At 38.5% G+C, this 24,648-nt stretch overlaps 1 protein-coding gene across 4 annotated transcripts in view; it reads left to right on the top strand.

Annotated features, from left to right (window-relative positions):
* LOC105255014 (semaphorin-1A) overlaps window positions 1–14,764 on the top strand; it is a 214,313-nt gene extending 199,549 nt beyond the window's left edge. For 2 of the 4 annotated variants that reach the window (XM_025415280.1, XM_025415283.1), the window contains 8 exons: window positions 2,086–2,182; window positions 4,723–5,132; window positions 8,817–8,905; window positions 10,318–10,459; window positions 10,894–11,242; window positions 12,003–12,616; window positions 12,696–12,906; window positions 12,978–14,764. In XM_025415280.1, the coding sequence (XP_025271065.1) occupies window positions 2,086–2,182; window positions 4,723–5,132; window positions 8,817–8,905; window positions 10,318–10,459; window positions 10,894–11,242; window positions 12,003–12,616; window positions 12,696–12,906; window positions 12,978–13,281 (2,216 nt within the window). In that variant the 3' untranslated portion in view covers window positions 13,282–14,764. The remainder of the gene's footprint in view (window positions 1–2,085; window positions 2,183–4,722; window positions 5,133–8,816; window positions 8,906–10,317; window positions 10,460–10,893; window positions 11,243–12,002; window positions 12,617–12,695; window positions 12,907–12,977) is intronic. The other 2 variants (XM_025415282.1, XM_025415281.1) reach the window with 2 other exon arrangements.
* Window positions 14,765–24,648: the final 9,884 nt, after the last annotated feature.

Raw genomic sequence — 24,648 nt, 5'->3', positions numbered from 1 at the left:
CTCTCCCTCTCTCTCTCTCGCGCTTCGGTCAAGCGGCACGAATGAAACGCTCGGCAACATGACGTTAATTCGTTTCTACGGCAAGACGTATGATGCTTCCGATAATGGCCTGCTTCGGTATTGCATCCGTTCATCGGTAGTGTTGTTGTTGTTGTTGCTATTATTGCTTTGTATCTCTATGACCTAAATTGCATGTACCGGACGAGAGAATACGCTTTTAGTCGTAGAATTCGGTTGATATTGATATATCTCGATGATAATTGATCTTGAATGAAAAGAAGACGATTTTATAGAACACCGAAAATAAATGTTTTTTCTGCGAAGGAAAATATGTAATCGCGCATGTTATACAACAAATATGGCAAATGAACGATTAAAATGCCAAACGAGTACAAATATTTGTTAAATAACATTTAAAATGCCGATCGGCCAATTTATTTTCTAAATGTTATTATTTAACAAATATTTGATATCTGATTATATGATATCTGATGTTAACTTGTGCTTGCGACATACATACATATACATCCATGTCTAGAATTACATAAATGAGGTATATAGGGTGGTCCAGTGGTTGACATTGAGTGGCAGTTAAATGTGCAAAGCCCGGAATAATTATCATACGTATTTCAATAAATGAGATTCACATGTGGTCATTTAATTATATTTAAACGTAACGTAATTAGCTAGATTATTTAAACGTTTGTTGTAATGCTCTTTAAATTATATTGTAATTGGAGCTTTATCCGAGCTGACGAATGATTTAAAGCATATATTATATTTGACGTGAAATTTTATCTCTTAATCACGCAGTCATTTTTGACAATTTTTATAGAAAATCTTCACGAGTAACACAGCTTTATAATAATGAATAAAATATCTTTTCCCTAAAAGAATATTTATTTCTTCAAGAATCGTTTAATCGCTGCAATGCATATTTTTGCCTGTTACGGTTGAATGGCATTAGGTGTATTCTTACCTCTAGCTTGAATTACGATCACCGGATGCACAACTTCAATCATTTGAGTGACATCAGGATACAGGCTCGTCTGATAATTACACTTTTAATTATACGGTCTGTTCCCTCTCGATGACATTGGAATCTTGAGGCTAAAGAAAATTTTCTAATTGATATTCGTATATCATATAATTGTTATACTCGCACACAAATAAAGCAATCGAAAATCGATAATGTGCATCGGATGCTTACAAAATTAGCAAAATTAAAAAAAGTTAGTATAACATTTTTATTATATATCCTTTACATGAACGAGAATGAACTACAGTGTATAATAATTATGATTTGCATATTAAAATATTATTAAATATAATATTAATTAATATGTTTCTCCTGTATGATTTACTAATACAATCTATTTTGTTTAATAAATTTACCTTGCCCGTCACTCGTTATTGCATCGTTAATAGCGGTTTATATATACTATCCGAATTCGAGATTGCTGCGATCGGCCCTGATTACTCCGAAAATTCCTGCTTATTACATTCGGGACATGACGAGGTATCCATTAATTTTGCTTTGCTAATGTTAAACGTAATCATTCTCTTGTTCTTCAAAGCGTTCAGAAATAATTTTAATTCTTAGAGGAAGGAAGTTTTAAAAACTTTAAAAATGGCAATTTTATTTACAATTGTTGTTAATATTTGTTATTACGTCCGAACTCGACAATATCGGTTTTAATACATTGATGGGAAGAGAAAAAAATACTTGTAAAACAGCATTGCCGAGCTTCGCGAACGACGGCCAATGGATAATTAATGGATAATAGAGGGACGTTTTTTTCTTTTTATAAACTAGGCCATAAAGTTAAGGGAGATTGCTCACAGTTGATTCGCTAATAATCGATCGGCATTGTTCATCGGGCTCGCGGTCAAAAGAAAACTTATTACGCTTATTAAAGCCGGCTTCCGGCCCAGTTGCAGGGCGGGAAGCGAGGGGGAAAGACTGTCGTCGGCTGTCACAAAAGAGCAACGTCGACGGCTAATTAGATAGAATAAGGTAATTCCACTTTTCAAGCGATAGAACAAAAACTAATCCGAAACCCGTTTTCTGCTTTTCTTTTCCAGGTGCGGAGGATGTGTTCAGGTTTACGGGCAACGAGACGCACACAGATTACTTTCGGCTGGTGCTCAGGGACGGGAACTATCTCCTGGTCGGCGGAAGGTAAATAGAGGATTCATTTGGAGCGAGTGCTTTAATTAAAGGGCCGCTTCTTCTTCTACTTCTTCTTATTCCTCTTTCCCTTAGTCCACCCTCGCTCCTACGTTTCCTCTTCGCCCTCTCGCCTATCCATCTCCCGGCGTATCATTGCATCGCTGTCCGCTCAAGCGTGCGAGATCGACGGTGATCTCAAGATAGATCGAAGTGTGTAATCCCTTCTATATATTCCATGTAAACTCGTTTTACCCCGTAAATTCAATACTCTTCCGCAAGTAACTTTTTTAATCCGGTTCGTTTGATTTTTCTCGTGATTAAAGTCGACCTGGAATGTAGTTGACATATTTCACAAATGGTAAAATAATGATTAAATCTTGTTGAATTAAATTTAATTGACATATTTCGTCCATGTGTAAAATAACGGTTAAATTGCTCCAAAAGTTAAAATTTTATATTTTGATTAGATTATATATTGCTTGTAAACATAAGCGTTAATACTATAGAATGAATAGAGCTTTGAAAACAGGAATAGCGATCGTAGAAATTAATTATAGGTATTGTTTCCTCCCATAGAATCTCTCTTGTTCAATAATTACGAATTTCCTGTTTGTAACAATATTGTTAATCGTATTACATACAAATTTCAAAATACATTATTAATCAATGTCGTCATGTACTAGCCGAAATTCTATTAAAATTTTATTTATAATATATATTTATGGGGGAGGGGGAAGGAGAAATAGAATTTATTTATAATATATATTATAGAAAAATCGCACACAATATATATTTAAATAAATATATATCTAAATATATACAAATATTTACACCTTAAAAGAGATTTGTATTATATGCGCACATTGCAATTATGTTTCATATTTGTTGAAGAGTGATAAATAAGTTAGCTCAATATACATAAGTAAATTATTGTACAGTAATGTATATTTGATAATGAGATAATTAATCACACCTCAAATATTATAGTAGGATAGGTTATATTATCTGTTACTGTTAGGCCATATTCAGTTGATCACCGACGATTAAACTTTCGAATCTCTATCTTATCAACAATAAAACATGAAAAATGAATGTTTTCCGATTCATTTTCGTATAAATTTTCTTTATGAAACATTTCATTTCACATAAAAAGAAAAATGAGCGTAATTAAGTACATCAAGGGACAAACGTGTATAATCGTATCAACATTTAATCGATACAATGTAAAATAATTGCAGATACAAATCGCGCGATTGTAAATGTATAAATTGTACGTGTATAAATGTGGCCTTTTTGATTCGTCATTAGGGCATGTATTCAGACGATTCGATTGTACGTACCCCGGGTACCGATCGATTAACGCGCTTTCTTCCTATTCCTCCTCTCTCGGATTCTCGGGTCTCGGTATACAGGATAAATCTATTCACGTCTCGTGTACGCTGAATGCGCGCTGTTCCAACACTGAAATCAGTCGGCGACGATAATCAGGTCGTACATGGATTAAATGCATTGTGCGTGAATGAACTCTGATATATATCTCGTTCGTTATTGATCGGATTACGCTAATAGCTCGGCCGATTTGCCAGCATCCCGTGCACACGCTGTATCGATACGAAAATTTGTTTCTTGCTCGTTATACATGACACGGGGTTATATTACGGAAGTGTATAATCGCAGGATGCCTCGAATGATTATTCCGCGGTCGGCAAAAGCCGCGATCTCGTGCAATAACGAACGCGAAGAGAGAGAGAGAGAGAGAGAGAGAGAGAGAGAGAGAGAGAGAGAGAGAGAGAGAGAAAGAGTGAGTACGAGAGAGAGAGAGAGAGAGATTCTTCCTCTTTAAAATGCTTCTAAGCATACTGCAGGCTACTTAACGAAGAAGAGTTAACGATCGATTGCTGAAACTTCAAGCGCTGCTTTCTCGGCTAAAGCCTAGCTAATCAGAGAGCCTTGCTTCGCTGTTCATGTCTGCTTTAAGTATTTAACTTTGCAACTTAAAGAAACCTCTTTCCTCCATGCACTGTATTAGAATTCTCTGATACTTGTTACAATAACTTGTGAAAATAACATCTTTCCTCGTATATTATAATTTAAAATTTTAATAATAACTCGAAAAAATTTTATACATGCATACGTATATAAAATTCTGAATTCTGTTTTTTTATTTTTTATTCTTTCATTAAATGTTTCGTTAACATTATGAAAAAATTAAATATAGAAAAGCTCTTGTTATACATGCTATGCACATATTTTATTTATTTTTTTTCAGAGATTTTTATAAATTATACGTAATAGTTTTGAATTACTAGTTTAAAAAAACAAATTTTGTACGGCTGTCAATTTAATACCAAGATACATTGTACTGTATTATTACTCGGAAGCTTTATTTTTTTAATTACACTTTTATCATAGAAAGAGTTTCTCTCTCTCTCTCTCTCTCTCTCTCTCTCTCTCTCTCTCTCTCTCTCTCTTCAACTACTTAAAACACATTCACAATTTTCGTAAAAGATTTCTATCACTCAATCGGGACTCGTATAATTTCGTTTCAGGAATCTCGTACATAATCTCAGTTTAACCGATCTGACGGAGCAGCAGAGGCTGACCTGGTACTCGACGGAGACCGACGTGAAGATGTGCGTCGTCAAGGGCACGCCTGAGGAAAACTGCCAGAATTACATTCGCATCTTGGTGAAGACCGGATCGAACAATTTGTTCGTGTGCGCCACCAACGCCTTCAAGCCTATGTGTCGTGATTACACGGTGCACGCGGGCAACTACACGATGATGAAGGAGAAGGGCGGTCAGGCGAGGTGCCCATACGACCCGCAGCATAACAGCACTTTCGTTTACGTCGACGGTGAACTCTACACCGGCACAGTCGCCGATTTCGCCGGCATGGACCCGATCATCTACAGAGAACCGCTGCAGACCGAGCAGTACGATTCGATGAGTCTGAATGGTGAGTGAGAAAGCTAATTCAATCGCCAATCCTCGTGGGCCGTGATTGATGATGCTTAATGATCGCGTACCGCTGATTTACATTGAAAGTCGGCGCTTAACTCTGATCGCAACTCTGGATATCAATTTTCATTTTCATAGCGCGCTTTTGCCATTAATTCGACATGGCGACAAGTGCGGTTCGCGAAGTCGATAGTTAACGATCGCAACTCTGAATATTAATTTTCATCAAACTGTAGACTCTCTCATTAATGCGGCAGCCTAAAGTATATAAAATGCAACAATGTTATTTAAAAAATGTAATAATTTCTAATGTCATTTTATAAAATTAAGATTTACTTGGAAGAAGGGTCTGAAATAAACATTTTGTCCTATTGTTTATAGGACAAAATGTTTATTAATTTTACTTATTCATCACATTTCGTCACATTTTCTAAAATGAGAGTATTGAGGACAAAATTATTTACGATTTTAAGAGCACAATTGGATCAAACTAATAACTGATCATCTATATTCGACGGCTTACAATCAGAAATGTGATAATTTGTGTATTAATTCAATTATTACTTTTGAATCGCGAGAAAATGTTGTAACGGATCTATTAATCGTATCATCTAAAAATTGATGTTTCTGTGTTGACATTTAATGCGGCGGTTCTGTACGAATTTTGGATTTTCTTAATAATAAGATAACAGTTGCATTCATCGAAAATATCTATGTAAATTTACACAAAAGTCGATCGAGATTACTATTATATATATAAATTTCGGTAACTTTATTTATGTATTCAAAATTTAATTTAAAAAGAGAAAAATATCGCCCCGATATTTTTCTTGTCTACATCTCTCCAGGGGAGTAAAGGGGATGTTATAGAAGTCTCAAACTAGGAGAATCTATAACTTGGCATATATGTATATGTCTTAAAAATTTTTTCGCGAACAATTAATGTTCGAAAAAATTTACGCATTACCATCCGCGTTTTTTAGGCTCTTATTGCTCGTTTCTTAATTATCATGTTGTTAATTAAAAAAGTTTGAAATAGTAATGGATTAGCCAATATCGTATAAAAATAATCAATAAATCAGTAGAAATTTTCTACGAAAAGATATCGAAAGATTCTCGAATAAAGCAAATAAAAGTACAAAATTCAAAATTCAAAAATACAAAATTTTTATTGAACATGCACAACTCACATTTCATAATTTGTTTGTCAAATTGCCATCAAGGCGACTATTATATCTCATTATCGTTCTCATGCAGCTTTAATCACGTCGTTTTATCGCGCTCACCAACTTCAGGAATTATCGTATTAATATTCCGGCACAACATAATTATTATCCATTATCGACCTCGTTACACTGCCGTCAAACCTCGTGATACCTCTCAGCCGGAAGGTAAACGTGTGTCTGAATGTTTGAGAGTCACGCGGCGGCGCCCGCATAATACATATCCGTGTCCATTAAAGTTCAACTGCGAGTTCGATTCAATATTTACACGAAGTTTCGGCTTCTGGCGCACCGGGCCGACTTTGAAAATCCGACGTGCGCACCGGGAAATTATTCACAAATGTCATGCGATCGAATCGCGACCGCGAGCGTGATTCTTTCTCCCTTTCTTCCAATGATATGTCTCTAATCCACACGTGTAATTCCGAGATTAATTACGTGTGTATATAATTCTCTAAGCTCTCTCTCTCTCTTCCCTCTCCTCCCGCACGCTTGGTCCAAGATTATTTCACGGATATTCCAAACTCGTGTAATGAAGGCGCAACGTCCTCTTGTCGTATCCATCGCCTCGAAATTTACCCTCAAGTTCGTAATACTCTTCCGTTGCATTGCAATACAAATACCGAGCACAAGAGAAGCATGACTTTTAAATGCCATCGGTTTTCTCATGTCTGAATAGAATGCTCACAGTTTATTTTTGCATATTTTTTCAATATAATGTGTCGAACGTTTCTTTTTTCTTAACTAAAACACTTGAATTAACAGATTTTTATCTTTCTGAAAGATCTCACGCTGATACACGATATGATTTCTACGATTATTTCCGCATCTTTGTTCGTCCGACATTAGAGTTCATATATTCGCTTGCTTGTACAGAAAACTCTTCTTCTTCCTTTGTGGATTTAATAAATTAAAAACTGGTTTTCTCAACGTTATATGTATATAGTGTATTGTACGAAACTTCAAAGTACCGTCTTCTCGTCGTGGCGTTAAAATTGATACGTCACTTTGCTCGAGGCGGAGACGGCGGGGACCTTCGGGGTCCGCTAGGGTATTTTAATTGAACGGTGTACGAGAGCGCTAATCAAGTTTCTCCACCCGTTGGACAATATTGATTTTCTCTCCGTCCGTCGAAAATTCAATTCTATCCCGCCGCTCGTCCTACCCACCCCGTTCCTCCGACAAATCGCGAATCGAAAATCTCCGGACGATTGGCTCCAGATGAGACGCGGACTTGATGACGCGCGTGACATCTAGGGAAGCATATTTTTCTAATCGATCGCGGACGAAAGGTGAAACCGGAAGAGCGAAGGTAGCGTTTTCTCTTTCGAGAAAGTCCCTACCGTGAATTTTCTGCAGCACTTTGTCTCGACGACGGTGCAGTTAAATGCGACATGGGTCGCAAGGCGGGAAGGAAGGAAGCGAGGAAGGAAGGAAACGAACCGGCGGCGACAGATAGAGAGAGAGAGAGAAAGAGAGAGGAACATAGAGTAAGAGAGCTGAAGGAGAACTCTCTCGCCAAGGGGTTGGGTAAAACGAGGAGAATTTATGGGGCGGAGAGCGACGGGTCGTTCGGATATATCTACGTGGCACGGCGAGATTAATATTACTTTATGAATCCTAAGAAGCTTATGAAAACCCTGTCAAGTTAATAAATCGATAAAGTTTTCCCACTTTATCGGGCGGCCGACCGAGACGGCGGAACCGCGACGTGGCGGCGGCAACGCTTTACCGGGCGACGGCGTTGAAATAACCGAGAGAGAAAATAAAAGGGCCCTTTATATACGCGTAGCTGGCTTATTGACGATGGAAGTTACCCGGAGTACGCGTGTACCGAGTGTCGCGTATGTACGATGCCGCGCCATCAATGATGGGGAAACGTCTCGTTGTGTAACTTAAATTTTCGCGTCCGAGTCGTAAACTCTTCTCCGCGCGTTTTGATTCACTCTCGCATTTCGCGTTCATTATTTTATATCGGTAAAGCGATCAGCACAAGTGTCGCGCATAATTCTCGAGCATTAATAACGGACTAATATGTCGTTTGTCAACGTGAATGTCTTGATGCGCTTAACTCGTCGTAATTGCGTTAAATTAATTACCGCGATTATTCCGAAATTAATTGTACAATCAAGCTAAGCTTGATATTAACGAATGTTAACATAAATAACCGTACCAACGTCGTCATTAACTTCTCGAGCCATTCGAAGGCGCAAGAATTAATGTTCACCGAGCAGTCTCGAGTAGAAATGAGAGTTTTTAAATAAATCGCGTCGAGATTTTCCTCCTTATTTTCAGGATACTGTATGAGCGTTGTCTGCTTTATTACACACCATCGATTGCGTTCCAGTAGGTGGTTATTACGTTCATTTATTTATAAAGGGAATTTATGGGGCCATTTACTATCTTCGCACGCGGTGGCAATAGTAGTTAGTAATAATGGTTACATATTCTAATTGCAGCACCCAACTTTGTGAACTCCATGTCTCAAGGAGATTTCGTCTACTTCTTCTTCAGAGAGACTGCTGTAGAATATATCAATTGCGGCAAGGTAAGAAATCGTCGGCGATTAATATCGCATGTCTCCTTTTTTTTTGATACATTTTGAAAAGAGAAAAATCACTTGTACATTATACTTATTATTATGCGAGGAACGTATCCAAAAATTCCAGCTTTCATGGAATATGATAAACGCAGTGAAATATAATGATAGTAATAATCGATCTGTAATTAAGAGAAGCGACACTAGCTTAAATAGCTTAAATAGATTCACTGAAAATTAAATTTATTTAATTATTTAAGTAGCGATTTAAATGTCATTAGTTTCATCTTTCATTGCACCACTTTTGCGGCTAAAATTTAACGCGCGCTGTCTAAAATTATATATATATATATCATCCCGATGATCGGAATTTGACGATAAAAGCTCGCTCGTGACCATAAAAGTCGCGATATTTTCCTCGCCGAATTAGCGTACGGTCAACGGATAACAATGGGGTAGAAGAGAATCGCAGTCGCGCGGATAAGATTAACTTTCGCGTCGGAGTCGGATATAATACGCACAAAAGTTTCGCGAAAGTTCGTAGCCGCGCTGTTATTCTGCCCGGTCGATTTTTAACGTCCAAGTAAGACGATTACGTTTCTTTCGCCCGTCGTTTCGCATTGAAAATCGGCTTTTAGAGGCGCGTCACTTCCTTCTCCCTTACACAAAGACGCGCTTGTTCTCGCGGACGCGACGCGCTGCGCACGCAACGAAAAGTTGCGGACGTTGGACTCATCGTGGCTTAAATCAGACTCTCGACTTATTGTCAAAGGCTGCACTCGGATCCGAGCTTTCCGTACCCTCTGATAATGACGCATAATTTTATGTGACGAAGCGAAAGATAAATCCGGGCAGATTCCAGACGGGAGGAAAAGTTGGAACCCGACGTATTACGAGTAAAGATTGCGATTTCTCTCCTCTCTGGCGCAGCGAGTGTCCCGGAGAAATTTTATATGCGATTCGGAGAATAAATTTATAATCTCGGCGGAGCCGAGTAAAATAATTTATTTCGAAATCGCGAACGCTCGCGCGTTTCATTTCTTTTTTTCTTCGTTTTACATTCGTTTATATATTCCTCGCGAAATATTCCTTCTATTTTAATTATGGATACGCGATAAATTCTTCCCTAAATCGCTAGCGTCGTGTTTTATCTCCTTTACGTGACCCGGGACATCTAGCGAATTATATTTTCTCGAAAATTTTGGAAGCTACAATATTTTGTTTGTTTCACAACCTTTCACGGGACGCTTTGTTGCTGTTGAGAACGTGCGTGTCACTTTAATTACGCGCATAAAAACTAAAAGGGTTGCCTCGTCTCTCCTTTTTTCTCTCTCCCCTGACATATTTTTTTAAAATAAAATTTCCTTATTTCACATTATTCACAGTGTAATTTACCACGATGGCGATCTTTACATTCGCAGGCCGTGTACTCTCGCGTAGCACGAGTCTGTAAATACGACCGAGGTGGACCGCATCGTTTCCGTAACAGGTGGACGTCCTTCCTGAAGTCGCGTCTCAATTGTTCCGTTACCGGAGACTTCCCATTTTACTTTAATGAGATACGTAAGTAAACAGATGCACGTTTACGCAATGAATCACGTGAGCTCTTTAATCTATCACTCCATCCGAGCATAGTAGATATGCAAATTCACTTTGCTGTATAATCGATAAAAGAATCTTGATTTATCGCATCATATTGATAAATCATTGATATCTCTATTTATTCATACACCTTTCTTTTATCGAGTTAGCTGTTTAATTCACTTAAACTTGGTTCGCAGAAATTCTTTCAATTTTCATATCCTATTTAATAATTATATTGATTTTTATATTAAAATTTTTCAATTCAAGAAATCTCTAGCTTGATATTTATTTTAATAGAAACGTTCGGGTGCTATTCTTAGAAAGAATTCATGTGTGGATATTAGATTAAACCACTACACGACCATGGAGAATACGTTCTTCTCCAAGTAATTTGAAGACTATCTCGATTGCAGAGTCAACGACCGAGTTAATATCGGGTCAGTACGGCGGAACATCGGCGCAACTCATCTACGGCACATTTACGACGCCGGTGAACAGCATAAGCGGTTCGGCAGTGTGCGCCTTCTCGCTGCAGGATATCGCCGATACCTTCGCCGGTAATTTCAAAGAACAGAGCGCCATGAACTCCAACTGGCTGCCGGTGCAGGACACGAAAGTACCGGATCCGCGACCCGGGCAGTGCACCAACGACTCGCGCACGTTGCCGGATCTGACACTCAACTTTATCAATACGCATTCGTTGATGGACGAATCGGTGCCAAGCTTCTTTGGTCAGCCGATCGTTATACGCACCAGTTTCCAGTAAGTTAAAATCACTCGAGCAATCTCGGATCAAAATTCAATTTGAACGCAAATGACGTGCACGTTTAGAATTTTGTCCTTGCATTTATCATCGCTGCATTTATTATGTTGTTATATCTTCGGCGTTGTAGACATTTTTATTGGCTTATTGTTTTTCTTTCATGCAGCGAAACGCAACAAGTAAATTATAACATAAATTGATCGCTTATTCGGGGTGTTTATTCCCTGAAAAAACTGAATTTCTCTTCATTGAAATAAAAATAGCATTTTATTGAGATAAAAAAAATTTGATCTTGAAATTTTACTCTTATTTTGTAAATAGTTGAAAAGGGTGAATTATTCGTTTAAAATATATAAATATATTTATCTCTATTTTTATATTCAATGTTTAAATTCAATGTTTTAACAAAATATTGAATATGCAATATATATTTTTTATTATACTTTTTTATTGATTCAAAAAAATGAAAATATTATGCAAGTGAAAAAGATGTTTATGTTATGAAAGTTATTCAGTTTTTTCAGTACATTTATAAATCTAATACTTGAAACTTAAAAGGTTCCACATTTTTTTTCGTATGATTGAAAAGTATTAGAAAATGCCTACAATGAAAAGATTTAATTTAGAAAGTTGCATTAAAATAATTTGAAAATCTTAGAATGTTGAACAAAAATACCTCAAATAATTTTTTTAAATATGAAGACACATTCGTGTCGATGTTACAGATTATTTCGATAACGTATTTTTATCCTATCTTAGTTACAGGTTCACTCAGATTGCTGTGGATCCTCAAGTGAAAACTCCGGGCGGCAAGACTTATGACGTTCTCTTTATCGGCACGGACAACGGCAAAGTGATCAAGGCGGTAAATGCCGAATCCGCTGATTCTCATCAGAAAGTCAGTCCGGTTGTGATCGAGGAAATACAAGCTTTCCCGCAAACGGTGCCGGTTCGCGGAATCAAGGTAGTCCGAGCCTCGCAGGCAGGCGACGGGCTCGAGGATGGTCGATTGGTCGTCATCGCCGACAGTCAAGTGCAAGCGCTAAGACTCCATCGATGCTACAGCGACAGGATATTATCCTGCAGTGAGTGCGTCGCCCTACAGGATCCTTATTGCGCCTGGGATAAGGTGGAGGGCAAGTGCAGGGCGTTGGTGGGCCCGGCATCGACAGATGCTAACAGATTCCTGCAAAGCGTTGCGACAGGAACACATACATCCTGCCCACCTGGCAAGAGTCTCAACAAGGATGCCGGAAGCGTTGGCGCTATATCCGCCAACAATAACAAGTTCCCACAGGATTCGATACCAAACAAAGACAATCCGGGCGGTGAAATTATCAATATCATGCAGGACGAGGAACAAGACAATTCAGGTACCCTTTATTTATATACGACTTGTGTAAATTCAGTTTTCTTTTCTACATATTTGAATTGATATTCTATTATTTGCAGGTCCGGAAGTATCCGCAGCTGACACACCTCCTCCACAATACTCTGTGGAAACTCTAGTGATGGCTGTGGTGGCCGGTGCATTAGCCGCGTTGTTTGTTGGTTTTGTGGCCGGTTATTTGTGTGGCAGAAAGTGCAGGAAAGACGAGGACGACAATCTACCCTATCCAGACACGGAATATGAATATTTTGAACAACGACAAAACGTGAATAGGTAGGATATTCATTTCGATGTTAAAAAACCGATCTCTGCGGAGGAATAATTTTTCAATTTGCCGCTCTTAGTAATGTTTGCCTATCCACATTTAGCAGATTGGCGCCCGAGCCAAAGCTGTTACCGCAGGAAGAGGTGACCTATGCGGAGCCGGTGCTGGTTCCGCAACCACCGAAGCTTCAATCTCCGAAAGGTACCATGAGGAAACCACCGCCGACGCCCACGGAGACTCTCTTTCAATTTCCGGACGGTTACGGTTTCCGCGGGGGACCGCGCGGCGACAATTTTGGCACTCTGCGCTCCCATCAAGGCGATGCGTATCGCCGCACCGATGGCTTTGCGACCACGCGCAGCGTCAAAAAGGTTTATCTCTGAGAAACGAGCGAGGAGGGGGGTGGCCGTCACCGGAGCCTAGGACGGCCAGCGCGCAATCGCCACAACGCGACGTCGGCCAGCAGAAGTAGTCGCGCTGTGACGTCCGGGGGACAGTCAAATCGTGAGCTCGCCGGTCCGAGGGCATTGGAATCGCCCTCGCCATCGTCGAGCGTATCATCGAGTTCCCCGTCCCCTCCCTCCTCGTCACCCTCGCCCACCCTCGTACCGATTGCCATGAGCGGTCAACAGCCACCGCCGCCACCAACACCACCCTGCAGTTTCATCTATCGATCATAGTCGTCGTCGTCATCGTCGTCGTCGCCGCCATCGTCGTCGTCGTCGTCATCACCATCATCGCCGTCATCACGATGGTCGTCATATTCTGCTTTCTGCTCGATGACGCGAGGGGATGAGAGAGAGAAAGCGTTCTACAGTCCTAGCGCGTTATTCCGAAATGTATAAATTGAATAATCAAGAGAATAATTTCCTGATCAGAAATGTCGCATTACTTCAATGGATGTTGCGGTATGTTTCTTTTATATTCAATCTTTTTATTTCTGTTTGTGATTTTTATTTCGACACTGATATTTGTTTTGATAATTAACGAAGAGTTGAAATATTGAAGTTTCGCGTCGATCGAGTCTACATGTCGTTTGTTTGTACTATAACAGAAATCAAGAGATCAAGGAAATTATTTTAGGAATCGGTTGTTTATCGCATTCAGAAACGTCGAATCGAGCAATTTTGTGCATAGGGCAGTTTATTTTTGCCCATTTACGTATCATTATAAGTAATATCATAATACAGCATTTCATAATTCTCATAATAGAAACGACATTCCAACCGGAAACGTGGACGTTACGGTGGACATTACGTTTGATCAATAACTTGATTATCCATGCATGTTGAAGAATAAGTAAGGCAAACGCAAACATTTTAGCATATAGCGATTGTCGATTATCTTAGATCTTTAGCACTAATTCGCAAAAGAATGAGCAAGTAGAATAAAGAAGAAAAGAAAAAAAATTCTACGATTATCGATGCTCGAACGTATAAAAACTCGAGTAAAGTTTGGTAATTAGGCTCGATTGACAAAATAGTGCGAACGTTACGCGGCGGTTCGCAACAAAATGTCGTAATCTCCACTATTTTATTAATTGACAGTTAATATCAAAGTCGATATGTGTAATTGTAAAGCTACACAACATAGTACTATGATGAGGCTTTTTTCATAAAGTCAATTAAAGGAGACTATCCGCAAGCTCGAAACACGCAATTTTTCTAACGTTGTAATATTTAATACGAGTGATTGATAGTGCCATTATAGATCACGTAACACTTCTGCGTGCCTCGAAATTAAAGACGATCATGATGATTATCGACGTTTGTTGGCCAAATGTTTTTCGCGATTGGCCAAATGGAGATTAATGCATTTAATTAATTGTATATAATAACATCTCTATCTTTATACTTGTTCTTTTATCTGTCTTATTTTATTTTGTAATTTTGTAACTTTGTTATGTATTTTATTTGTAACATATTTAATATATATTGAATATACATATATTATTTTATAAATTGTATGTATAAGATACGTTTATATACCACTTTATGAAAAAGATACGTTTATATATCACTTTATGAAAATTATTACATTCCAAGTTTTACTCGGACATGATAAAGTAATTTTTAAAAGTGTTAGTAAAAATTCGCAATTTTTAAATGCAATTCATTCATCTTAATGTTTTCTTTTTCGTAATATTTTGTTATCGTATTAATCAGAAATCTGAATCATAAAATCGTGGAGATTGCTATATTGCGTGAATTAAGGATGCGTTAATTGATGTATCCAATGATAGCAGTTAACAAATACAGACTATGTTGCTGCTGTCTATAATATACGTTAAAGTAGTCGTCGTGCGCGCGCGGAAAACGATACTAACTTCTAGTTTCTCGTTTGTGAATGTCGGTTCATCTAGTTCTGTGTACGCTTCGGAGACGCGCGTTCTCAACGCCTGCACATATACGTAATAGAGAGCGAGAGAAAGAGAGTGGAAGAAAAAAAGTGAGGCACAGCGCTTATATGTACATAATACATATATAAAAAAGCATATACATCAATTAGGAGTTAAAAAGAAAAAGAAAACGAAAACGAAATGAAAATCAGTCCATCTAACCTGGGCCCGATGGTGTAAGTAAGTAGACATCTATCTTAAAGTGCTTCTTATTTCGGTGTGTTTAGAAATAAACGTGTATGTGATATATTCTATATGAGATGCTTTCCGAGCATCGGAGGATAGGAGAGACGTGGAGAGGGTTTTTGATTCAGGGGCTCTCTCGACGGATCTGAGACGAGACAAGCGCAGTGATAAAACTCACGGTCTTTTGTTCACAAGAATTCGTCGCTATGCTTTGTATAAATAATGTTTTCGTACGATTTCTCGTATCTGTTTTACGCATATGTACGGTTATACCAAGCTCTCATCGACATCTCGGTCCCCTGCAATTCCACGGTGTCGCGAAAAATCTCTACATTCCAGCAGATTGTCTTTCATCAATCGTGGAATTTTGTGAACAATCGAACCTGAACTCTTTGACACGCACACAATTACACAAGTACACGGATACAGACTATTACAGGTTGTAAAATTTTTGTAAATTCTATTATTGCCTCTTTTTTTTTTAAATAATCATTAAATTTTACTTAATTCATATTAATTTAACGTTAAAATATATCTGGAGAGCTCGTCGAAAAATCATCCCTTAAACCGTAAGACTGAACAAATCCCCTAATGGCGAATCTCAATATTTCTCCTTTTCTTATCAATTTTATCAAATTTTTATACAATCGGCATGGATGAGAAGCATTTTCTTTCTTTGGCGATATACGTAGAGACATTTTGATCAAACTTTTTTAAGTGTGTGTGTTTCCCGTTCCAAGCACAAATTATTCTTTATGCTTCGTCCAGAAGCTAACGGAATTTTATCAAAGTCGCAAAAAGCAAATTATTAACTCTCTGCTGTTAACAATCGATAATCTTTTTCAGCGCGAGATCCGTAAAATGAAAACAGCGATATGAACATACCTATAATATCATTGTTCTAATGACTGTCAAACAATACGTTGAAAATTGTTGTTGGAATATCTAAACTGCCATGTGGCACACTGTAATCGTAGGATAAAATCGATACTTTGTGCTTGAAACAAGTAGCGATAGCAGAAACATGAACTCACACAAGACACTTCCATGTGGTTTTCCACGTGGTTCGAAGCTGCCATATAATCGATCCGACACTCATTGTCGTCTCGCAGGTACGTTTAATTATCTCTCGGGAGCTAAGTAGCGTTTCTAATGGCTTATTTCGCATCGCGCGAACGATAAATTTTGTTCTAAGTTTAATACGACACGTACCGAGTAAGGTGTTTTAATAATTGTTTAGTGATTTTTTTTTGTAAACGGAAGACTCAGGCATGATACCAAAGATATTAATTGTAAACTAAACATCGTTGGTCACACATTGTGATGGTTAATCGTTCGAGAAGGCGCACAAAATGGTATTCATTAACGATAGGAAGGTGGTCCCCTTGCACATATGTAGACTTGAACACGGTTATACAGGAACACGCGCACGCATACGCGACACGCGAATCTGACACAAGAGAAGTACACGTGTAAGGATGTTCACCTTATTAGCGAGTTTTAATAATCATGTTGATGAGACATACTAGTTGGGAGACACTCGCGATATTAAGATCGTAGAACTCTACTGAACTACTGAACTAACTAGAAATAAACGTTGGAATCAAGTAATGCATGAAAGACAGCGTTTGTGCATCACGAAATATTTTTCAAAAGAGAACGAAAGAAAAGAAAAGAGTTTGTCTGTCTGTCTGTATGTGTATATGTGTGTATGCATGTGTATGCGTATATGTATATTGCGTATGTGTGCGTGTGTTTGGGTATACCTGGTGAGCGGCAGAATGAACGACAGGAAGAGAGAGAAAGATAATGAGACGTAGCGATAGCTCGGTGTTCAAAAAAAAAAAAAGTCAGAAATCTAATAAGCTTACGATATTGCTATCGAGCGTTGATGCTTTAATAAAAGAAAAATAAATAAAAAGACGAAGATTTGTAAAAAAGAAAACGTGTTCAAGGAGCTCGTAAAACGTTCATGTTGTTTAAGCCAATAAGGAACGGATTCCATCCAAGACAATGACGCGATCGAATCAAGACGATTTGAGCGATTCTCGATTCCGTATAAATGAGTTCGTTTGTTCGGCATTGTTATAACGGGGACGAGGTGTAAAGAACGTTATTCGATTATAAGCTTCGCGTGATTTGCGTTTAACGAATATCGCGGAAGACGTAACAATGTGTTTCATGCATTATTTCATTTCAATCTCTCGAATCCGTGCGAGTTATTTGTCTGTATATTTAACGGAAACGAGTTTAGCCAGTTACTTATAAATTGAGAAAGAGAGAGAGACATGAATTTTAGAAAACCACAAGATATCTTCTTGATTAAAGGGGGATCGGATAAGTATGCATGACAGATGCGATTCGCGCGAGGATGTGGAAGCTAGAGATAAGTAGAAGATTAGTAATATGGTACACACATACGTATAAATATATAAATATATAAATAAATATAAATAAATAAATGAGTATATATATATAAATAAATATATATATATATATATATATATAGAACGCTTGAAACGTATATATATTAATGATATTATAACTTTTTATAAATATATTTTTCCGTCGAAGTCTAGCCTAGTTGATACATACACAGTTACGACTATTAATTTATCCGATCTGATTATTATCGAGATCTAGCGTTAATTCGGACATCTTAGGCGTCATAGTTTTACATGATAGGCGAGTTGTACGAATTGTAAGTCACTTAATGAGAGAGCAGGAGAGAATTAGTACCTAATGTTAAACAAATTTACTACTAGCGTTGAATATCCGAAACGGGAGTCTTCTTCTCTTCGCGGTCATCTCCCCATTCTCCCTCCCCACCCGTTTCCCTCCCCTCGCCCTTCAATTTCCAGCCGTCGGAGGATTTCGCCGATCAGACGTTCCATTTAAAGTGTAGCATACCATAAGAGAGGAAAGAGTATATATATATACATATATAATATATATATAGATATGTGTATATGTAAGAGTCGAGAGAAAAAAAGAGAGGACATTGTATTTTTCGAAATTCGCGTTTCATCGAAAACTCCATTGCCACGACGGCCAAAATCTCGCGACTGTTAATCATTAAAAACGCGACAACCGACCGCGGAGGAATGGGATTCCCGTTTCGCGCTTTGTAATTAAGGAATGAGAAGGAGTGCAGAATCGATGAAAAAAAAAAAACGGGCGATGGGGGATGACTGTATTCATCGTTCTCGCCCCCCCCCCTCCGCCCCCACCCCTGGCGTGCGTTCACAGTTTGACAAGCGTGAGAAAGAGTGTCGATGTTTTTTTCCGACGGGGGATGTACTGGACGCGCCGGCCCCCTTCCCCCCCCCCCCTACACACATGACATTGTAAAATGAGCGAGCACTAATAATAATAGTAATATTAATAATAATAACAATATGATAATTAATACTTAAGAGTAATCATAATGATGTAATAACAATATTGCGATACCAGAAGATTTTTAAAGAAAAAAAAAAACACTATAGCATTTATCAACGATAAAATAACGAGAATGTAACATGTATTTTGCTTCTTCCTAATACAGTGCCGTTTACGCTATTTTTTACTGTAACTAACTAGAAGCTCGGCGTGCGAAGTGTGCGTCCCGATGGAGGCGATCGCTCGGCAAGCATGCGCTACTTTAAAAAGCCGATCTTGTATATTTAATCGGCCATGTGTATCCTTAAAGTAACCGTTCGCGAAAAGGCGCCCAAATGTGTGACTCTGGTACACTCTCGTTTATATTTCGTATCGTCGCCGTGGTTGTCGTCGTCGTTATTTCCGGCGGCATCGGCCGACGAACGAAGAGAATTCTCTCTTCAGACACGCATCAGAAGGCGAGGAGAAGAAACACCGCGAGTGCGAAGTGTGCGTGTAACGTGCGTTTGTCGGCTCACTTGGATCGAGATATGCGTGTACATTCTCGCGGTTCCTCTTTGTTAAGATGAAATCGTCGTTCAACGATTAGTCTCGATCAGTCGCGTTCGTCCGGAGGTGGTCATTTGCCGGAAGTTCGATCGAGTCGAATTTACTGCCGTGAGATTTTTCATTGTCGTGTACATTTAATATCGTCACGTGGTGTATCGGGTATGATATACCTTCCTCGACCTGGTGAATATCCGGCGAATCGACACACGCATCCGGGAATCACATGTTCGGATCTCGCGAGCGTCACGATTGCGTTCGCCGCACGCTACTCGTTATCCAATCGTATGTTATTACTCTTGTATTACTCGTTATAGACGCGTTCACATGTCGTGCCGTTTGCGAGATCGGTGGTTTACGAGACGCATGATCGTCCGACACGACGCGAGGAAGGCGACAAAAGACGTAGGCTGTACATTAAAGTAGCATTTTTAAAATCGGAAGGCCACGGTATCGATTTTTAGCGTTTAAGATTCTCTGTGAAATCATCGCAATTATATCGCTCTACGCATGTACACACACGCAGTTGCGTGTGCGACACATATACATACGGATACAGGTCAATTGATCCGATCAATAGGTGTCGATGAGAACTAGCACTCGCTATGTCTCAGCGAAAATATAAAATAGCGTAACGCGATCGTATGGCATACCAGCGTGAATTAAGGCGGTGAGTTCTATGTCAGTTTGTCGACATGATGAAATAATTGTTCGGCAAATCTATCAGACGCGAAGGGAAACTTGCATTCGTGCGAGAAAGACTCTTCTATCTCTGGTTATATTTCAATATTGACAGAACGCGAACAATAGCTCCTTAATCTCGTGGAGTAGCCACGCATCGCGGGCCAGAGTCGCAATTTGGGGAGATTCTTCGACTTAATTAATCGGGCACGGTTGTGTGTGTGTGTGTGTATATGTGCGTATGCGGGTATGTGCGTGTGTGTGTCTCCGCCGTACTTATAAATCACATTTTTCGAACACGGAAAATCGGAGCAACCACCATTAATCGATCGCAGACACTCATTTTGTGTAGCACACAGCAGCGTGACGATTCATTCATTCATGCGTTCGTTCATACGTACGCTCGCGCGTTTCACGGTAATGTTTTTCTCGAGGCCGGCGCGCGAACGAAATTATCCGATGGATTAAGAAGGAAAGAAAGAAAAAAAGGATAGCGAAGAGAGAGCGATACTAAATAATAATTGCATTAATAATGAAGGTATAATATTGCCGATAATTATATTGTAACGACACACGAAGGGATGATGATATATTAATAATACAATACTATTTATAAACCGCGAGAGAAGAGAGAGAGGGAGAGAAAGGTGAGTCGGAGGTACCCGGCGAGGGGAGGAAACGCGACGCGAGTGAGAGGGTCGAAGGAGAAGAGAAACGAGAGGCGGAAATGAGGAGATAGGTAGTTTGGCAGTAGGCTGATGGTAGAGACACGGCACGTCTAATATTAACGAACAAAAAAAATAATTAAAAAAAGTAAAGTATAAAATATATCATAAACGCGAAAAAGGTACAGTAGTGGTTTACTATTGGCTGACACGTAGTGTGAATGCTGACATAGGAAAAGCATGCTGGCGAAGGGGAGCTTTTGTCGATTTTTCTGTGACGGATGGGGATGGTACGTCGCGCGATTCCGCGGGACACGTGGGGTGATAAGCTTTGGGAGCGCGTGCACATGTTGAATCGGTTCGTTTTGCAAGATATGCCGGGAATGGACGAAAACGAGGCTTTCTTTCCGCGCGACTTCGCTCGACTTACATTGATTGAGTTTCGTCTATAATTATAGATTATGTCCATGACATTTTTTTTCTCCTCGCACTCGACAATATTTCATTCTGTTTCACCGTCAAATCTCATTGTACAGTTACCGTTACACTGCCCCTTTACTATATTTTTATACTTTATATGAGATGGTATTTTTTGATGTTTCTCGTGCATAAGTTATCGTTTGTGCTTGCGCAAAATGAAAAAAATTTAATAGACTGGAATTATTAATATCGAATCGGTAGGTTTACAGAGAAGCGCATGATTGCGGATGAGGTCGGTGAGAAGTAAAACGCGAGACTGCCAGAAAGGGAGAGAACGAGAGGACAGATTAAAGAACGAAAATGGTGAGAATGGTTGCGAATACTTGCGAAAGAAGATTAAGCGGAAGTGTATGAGAGGGCGAGAAAGGGAACTTGATCGAGTGAGAGAGAGAAAGAAAGAGACAGAGAGAACGCGAGAGAATGCGGAGGAACGATTGTAGATTCGGAAAGTCACTTAGCCAGCAGACTGCTGTTCATAGTGCCCTGTTATAGTGGGTTCCCTAGGCAGAGTGGCAGAGACGCGGTTAAAAAAAAAGGAAGACAGAACGGAAATGCGTAAAAGCCAAGGGGAGGAAAAGGGAGAGAAGCGTAAAAAACGAGCAACTCAGTCTCACTACGTTCGAAACGCACCTTTAGATGCGAACACGCGAGCGTCGCGACGACGATTACCTGTACGAGAGTCGCGTCGAATATCAATGTCGCGAGATAACATTGTAATCGATAAACAACGATGAAGCGATGGATTACTTATTGTAAGCGATATCGAGCACCAAGTTTTGCCGAGTCTCTCGTCGTCTCGATGAAGGACGCGACGATTCACGCACGCGGGTGACAACCGTAGATGCTCCTAAATACGACGAAATAGCGGTATCGATTCTTACAACATTTTGTATCCTCGTATCACATGTGCAGAGAACGATGATCGTGTAGAGATGATGACGACGGTCGTCACGTTGTCGATACAGTCGAACGCTGTTGGATTCCTAGCGTGATTCTTCGTGGTTGTTTCGAGTCCTGACAGCGCGCATCATTAGAAACGACTTACAATTAGACGAGATGGACCGCTCGATCATTCTTTAAGTTCTCGTCCAACTTAGGGTTCCGGGCCCCCGTGGAGAACTTTAAAATGCGACCGGATACCGAAAGAGAGAGATGGAGAGAAATGCGAAAGTGCGAAAAAGAGAGATTGTCCGGAAAACGAGGCACTCCGCCCTCTGCCCACGGGACCCTAATCTATTTTTCAGAATACGCTATTGTGATTATTACTATATAACAATTTAAAAAATTAAAACGACAAAAATATATATACCTTGTATCATTGTTTATTATACGATTCCGACGATTATATTATTTATAATGTTAATAATCTATATTAACGATAATTACCGCATTATACCATTATTATATTTAGTACTATTATAGAGAGCGAGGCTGCTGCTATATTAATGAATTAAGTACTAAAGGATTAAGTAATTCTTATCCTTTTTTAGACTTTATATATAAATATACACATGATTAAAAAAAAAAACATACCTCTCACGTTACTGCGTTAGTACCGTACGATTTACGTGTGTTTCATTTTCGACATTCAATCGCTTTACTTTTCTAGGCGCTACTCAGTCGACATTTCTGCTTTCGTTGAATCGGTTTGCATTCGACGACTACGTTATTTTATATATCATAATAGGTATAGACTGTACCATGAAATATTAAGTAAAAATAAATTTGATTAGGTAATATGCCACTTCTTTTTTTCGCAAAAAAATCCTCTTTCCACGATATATTATGTATCTTTTTTTTTATCACTGAACGTTTCCTAGATACATAAAAAGACTGTGTATAACGAAAATCGATTTCTTTCAATATTTTATTTTGTTTTGGAATAAACATGATTATTATTTTATAAGAAATTAGATTATTTTATAACAAAAGTAAAATTTTCTCAACAAGTTATACAAGAATATGGGTACTATTAAATTAAATTTGGCTACTTAAAAGTTTGAGAGTTAAAAGAAAGAAATCTTATAGATAGATTATTTGTTATCTTTTATAGTGTTTAATATGGGATAAGGTTCTGAATTAGGTCAGGCTAATCTTGTAATATGCACACATTATATATAAGTATTTTTTCTCATCTTTATTTAATATCGTAGCACATACTATTCCAAAAATTCATAAGTACGATGTATTGTTGTATAGATAAAAAAGTACAAATATTTACAAAATACTGTAAAAATGAAATCGATTTGGAACGCTTAAGGATATGAACGTCATTCAAATGAGCTTTTCATACGCTGTTCACTCTGTCATCGTATATGACTAGACACATTGGACATAATAGGTAGCTTTTATAAAAGTCACCGGCGCAGTTATCGCTGTGCCTTGTTGCTTTTTTTTTATGGCAGTTGTGGTCGTTCACGATGAGAGAATATCTGAGCGAATGATATGAGCACAGGACTTGGATAATTGGCCTTAACTTTACGTACTCGTAGTACGAGCTAGATTGCTGCAAGGTATATTCCTAGCGTAGTTTATATGTTACAAGCAATGACGGAGATCGTATTTAAACGTAAGTATATGCTCGGAATATTTTTATATTTAAATATGACTGGCTTACATTGTGATAACCGTGCATGCAATTTAATTCTTTTTCATTCAGATATATTCAAGTTGTGATAAAAATTACTATTTCATGTGGAAATATCGAATGATATTCATTGCAGAAATATTCTTTAGATGCGTATCTTCGATAAACATTTCTATTCGAATATTTTTAAAAGAGCACATTAGTTTTATACTACTACTTTAAGTACGCTCACCATCACTGATCACAAGAATATTTCTTGATGTATATAGCGAACATTTAGGAAGCATTATAAAATTCGCTCGTAGAGACGCTACGAGTTCTGATGATCCATTGATACTTGAAGGATTATTTTCGTGCTTTTACATATTCTTAATTAGAGTATCCGCGAAAACACGACGATGCGGACAAATTGTTTTCGCGGTTTGCTATGCTCGGTATGACGAGGGTGCTTTAAATTTAGAGAACAGTCGCATATTTCTCATTGGCAGTATTTCGTATATCTATATATGCGTATAGGGTACATCATATATTTATCGCATGCACAAGCCGACGATTCGCTTATAGTTGCTCGTTTTAACGAAATTTTTCAAAAAGATTTTTTCTTGGAAAAAATTTGAAACAGCTTGTCAATAACGACATTTCAAAGCAATCTCATTGCATCAATTCGTGCTTCCTTTTCCTAATATTCTCTTCATGGTCTAATTGTTACTTTTTTATTAAGATATTACTCTGCGTCATCTGTTCAAAATCGTGTCATTGGAGATTGGAATCGGAAAAGTGGATTGAATAGGTTTTTTAATCATCTTTTTTTGTTCAAAGAGGTCAC

Source organism: Camponotus floridanus, unplaced genomic scaffold (genome assembly GCF_003227725.1).
Source record: "Camponotus floridanus strain SB8 unplaced genomic scaffold, Cflo_v7.5 scaffold12, whole genome shotgun sequence".
NCBI classification, from domain to species: Eukaryota; Metazoa; Arthropoda; class Insecta; order Hymenoptera; family Formicidae; genus Camponotus; species Camponotus floridanus.
The sequence above is the reverse complement of the archived record's forward strand: the minus strand, read 5'-3'. Positions and strand labels throughout refer to the sequence as shown.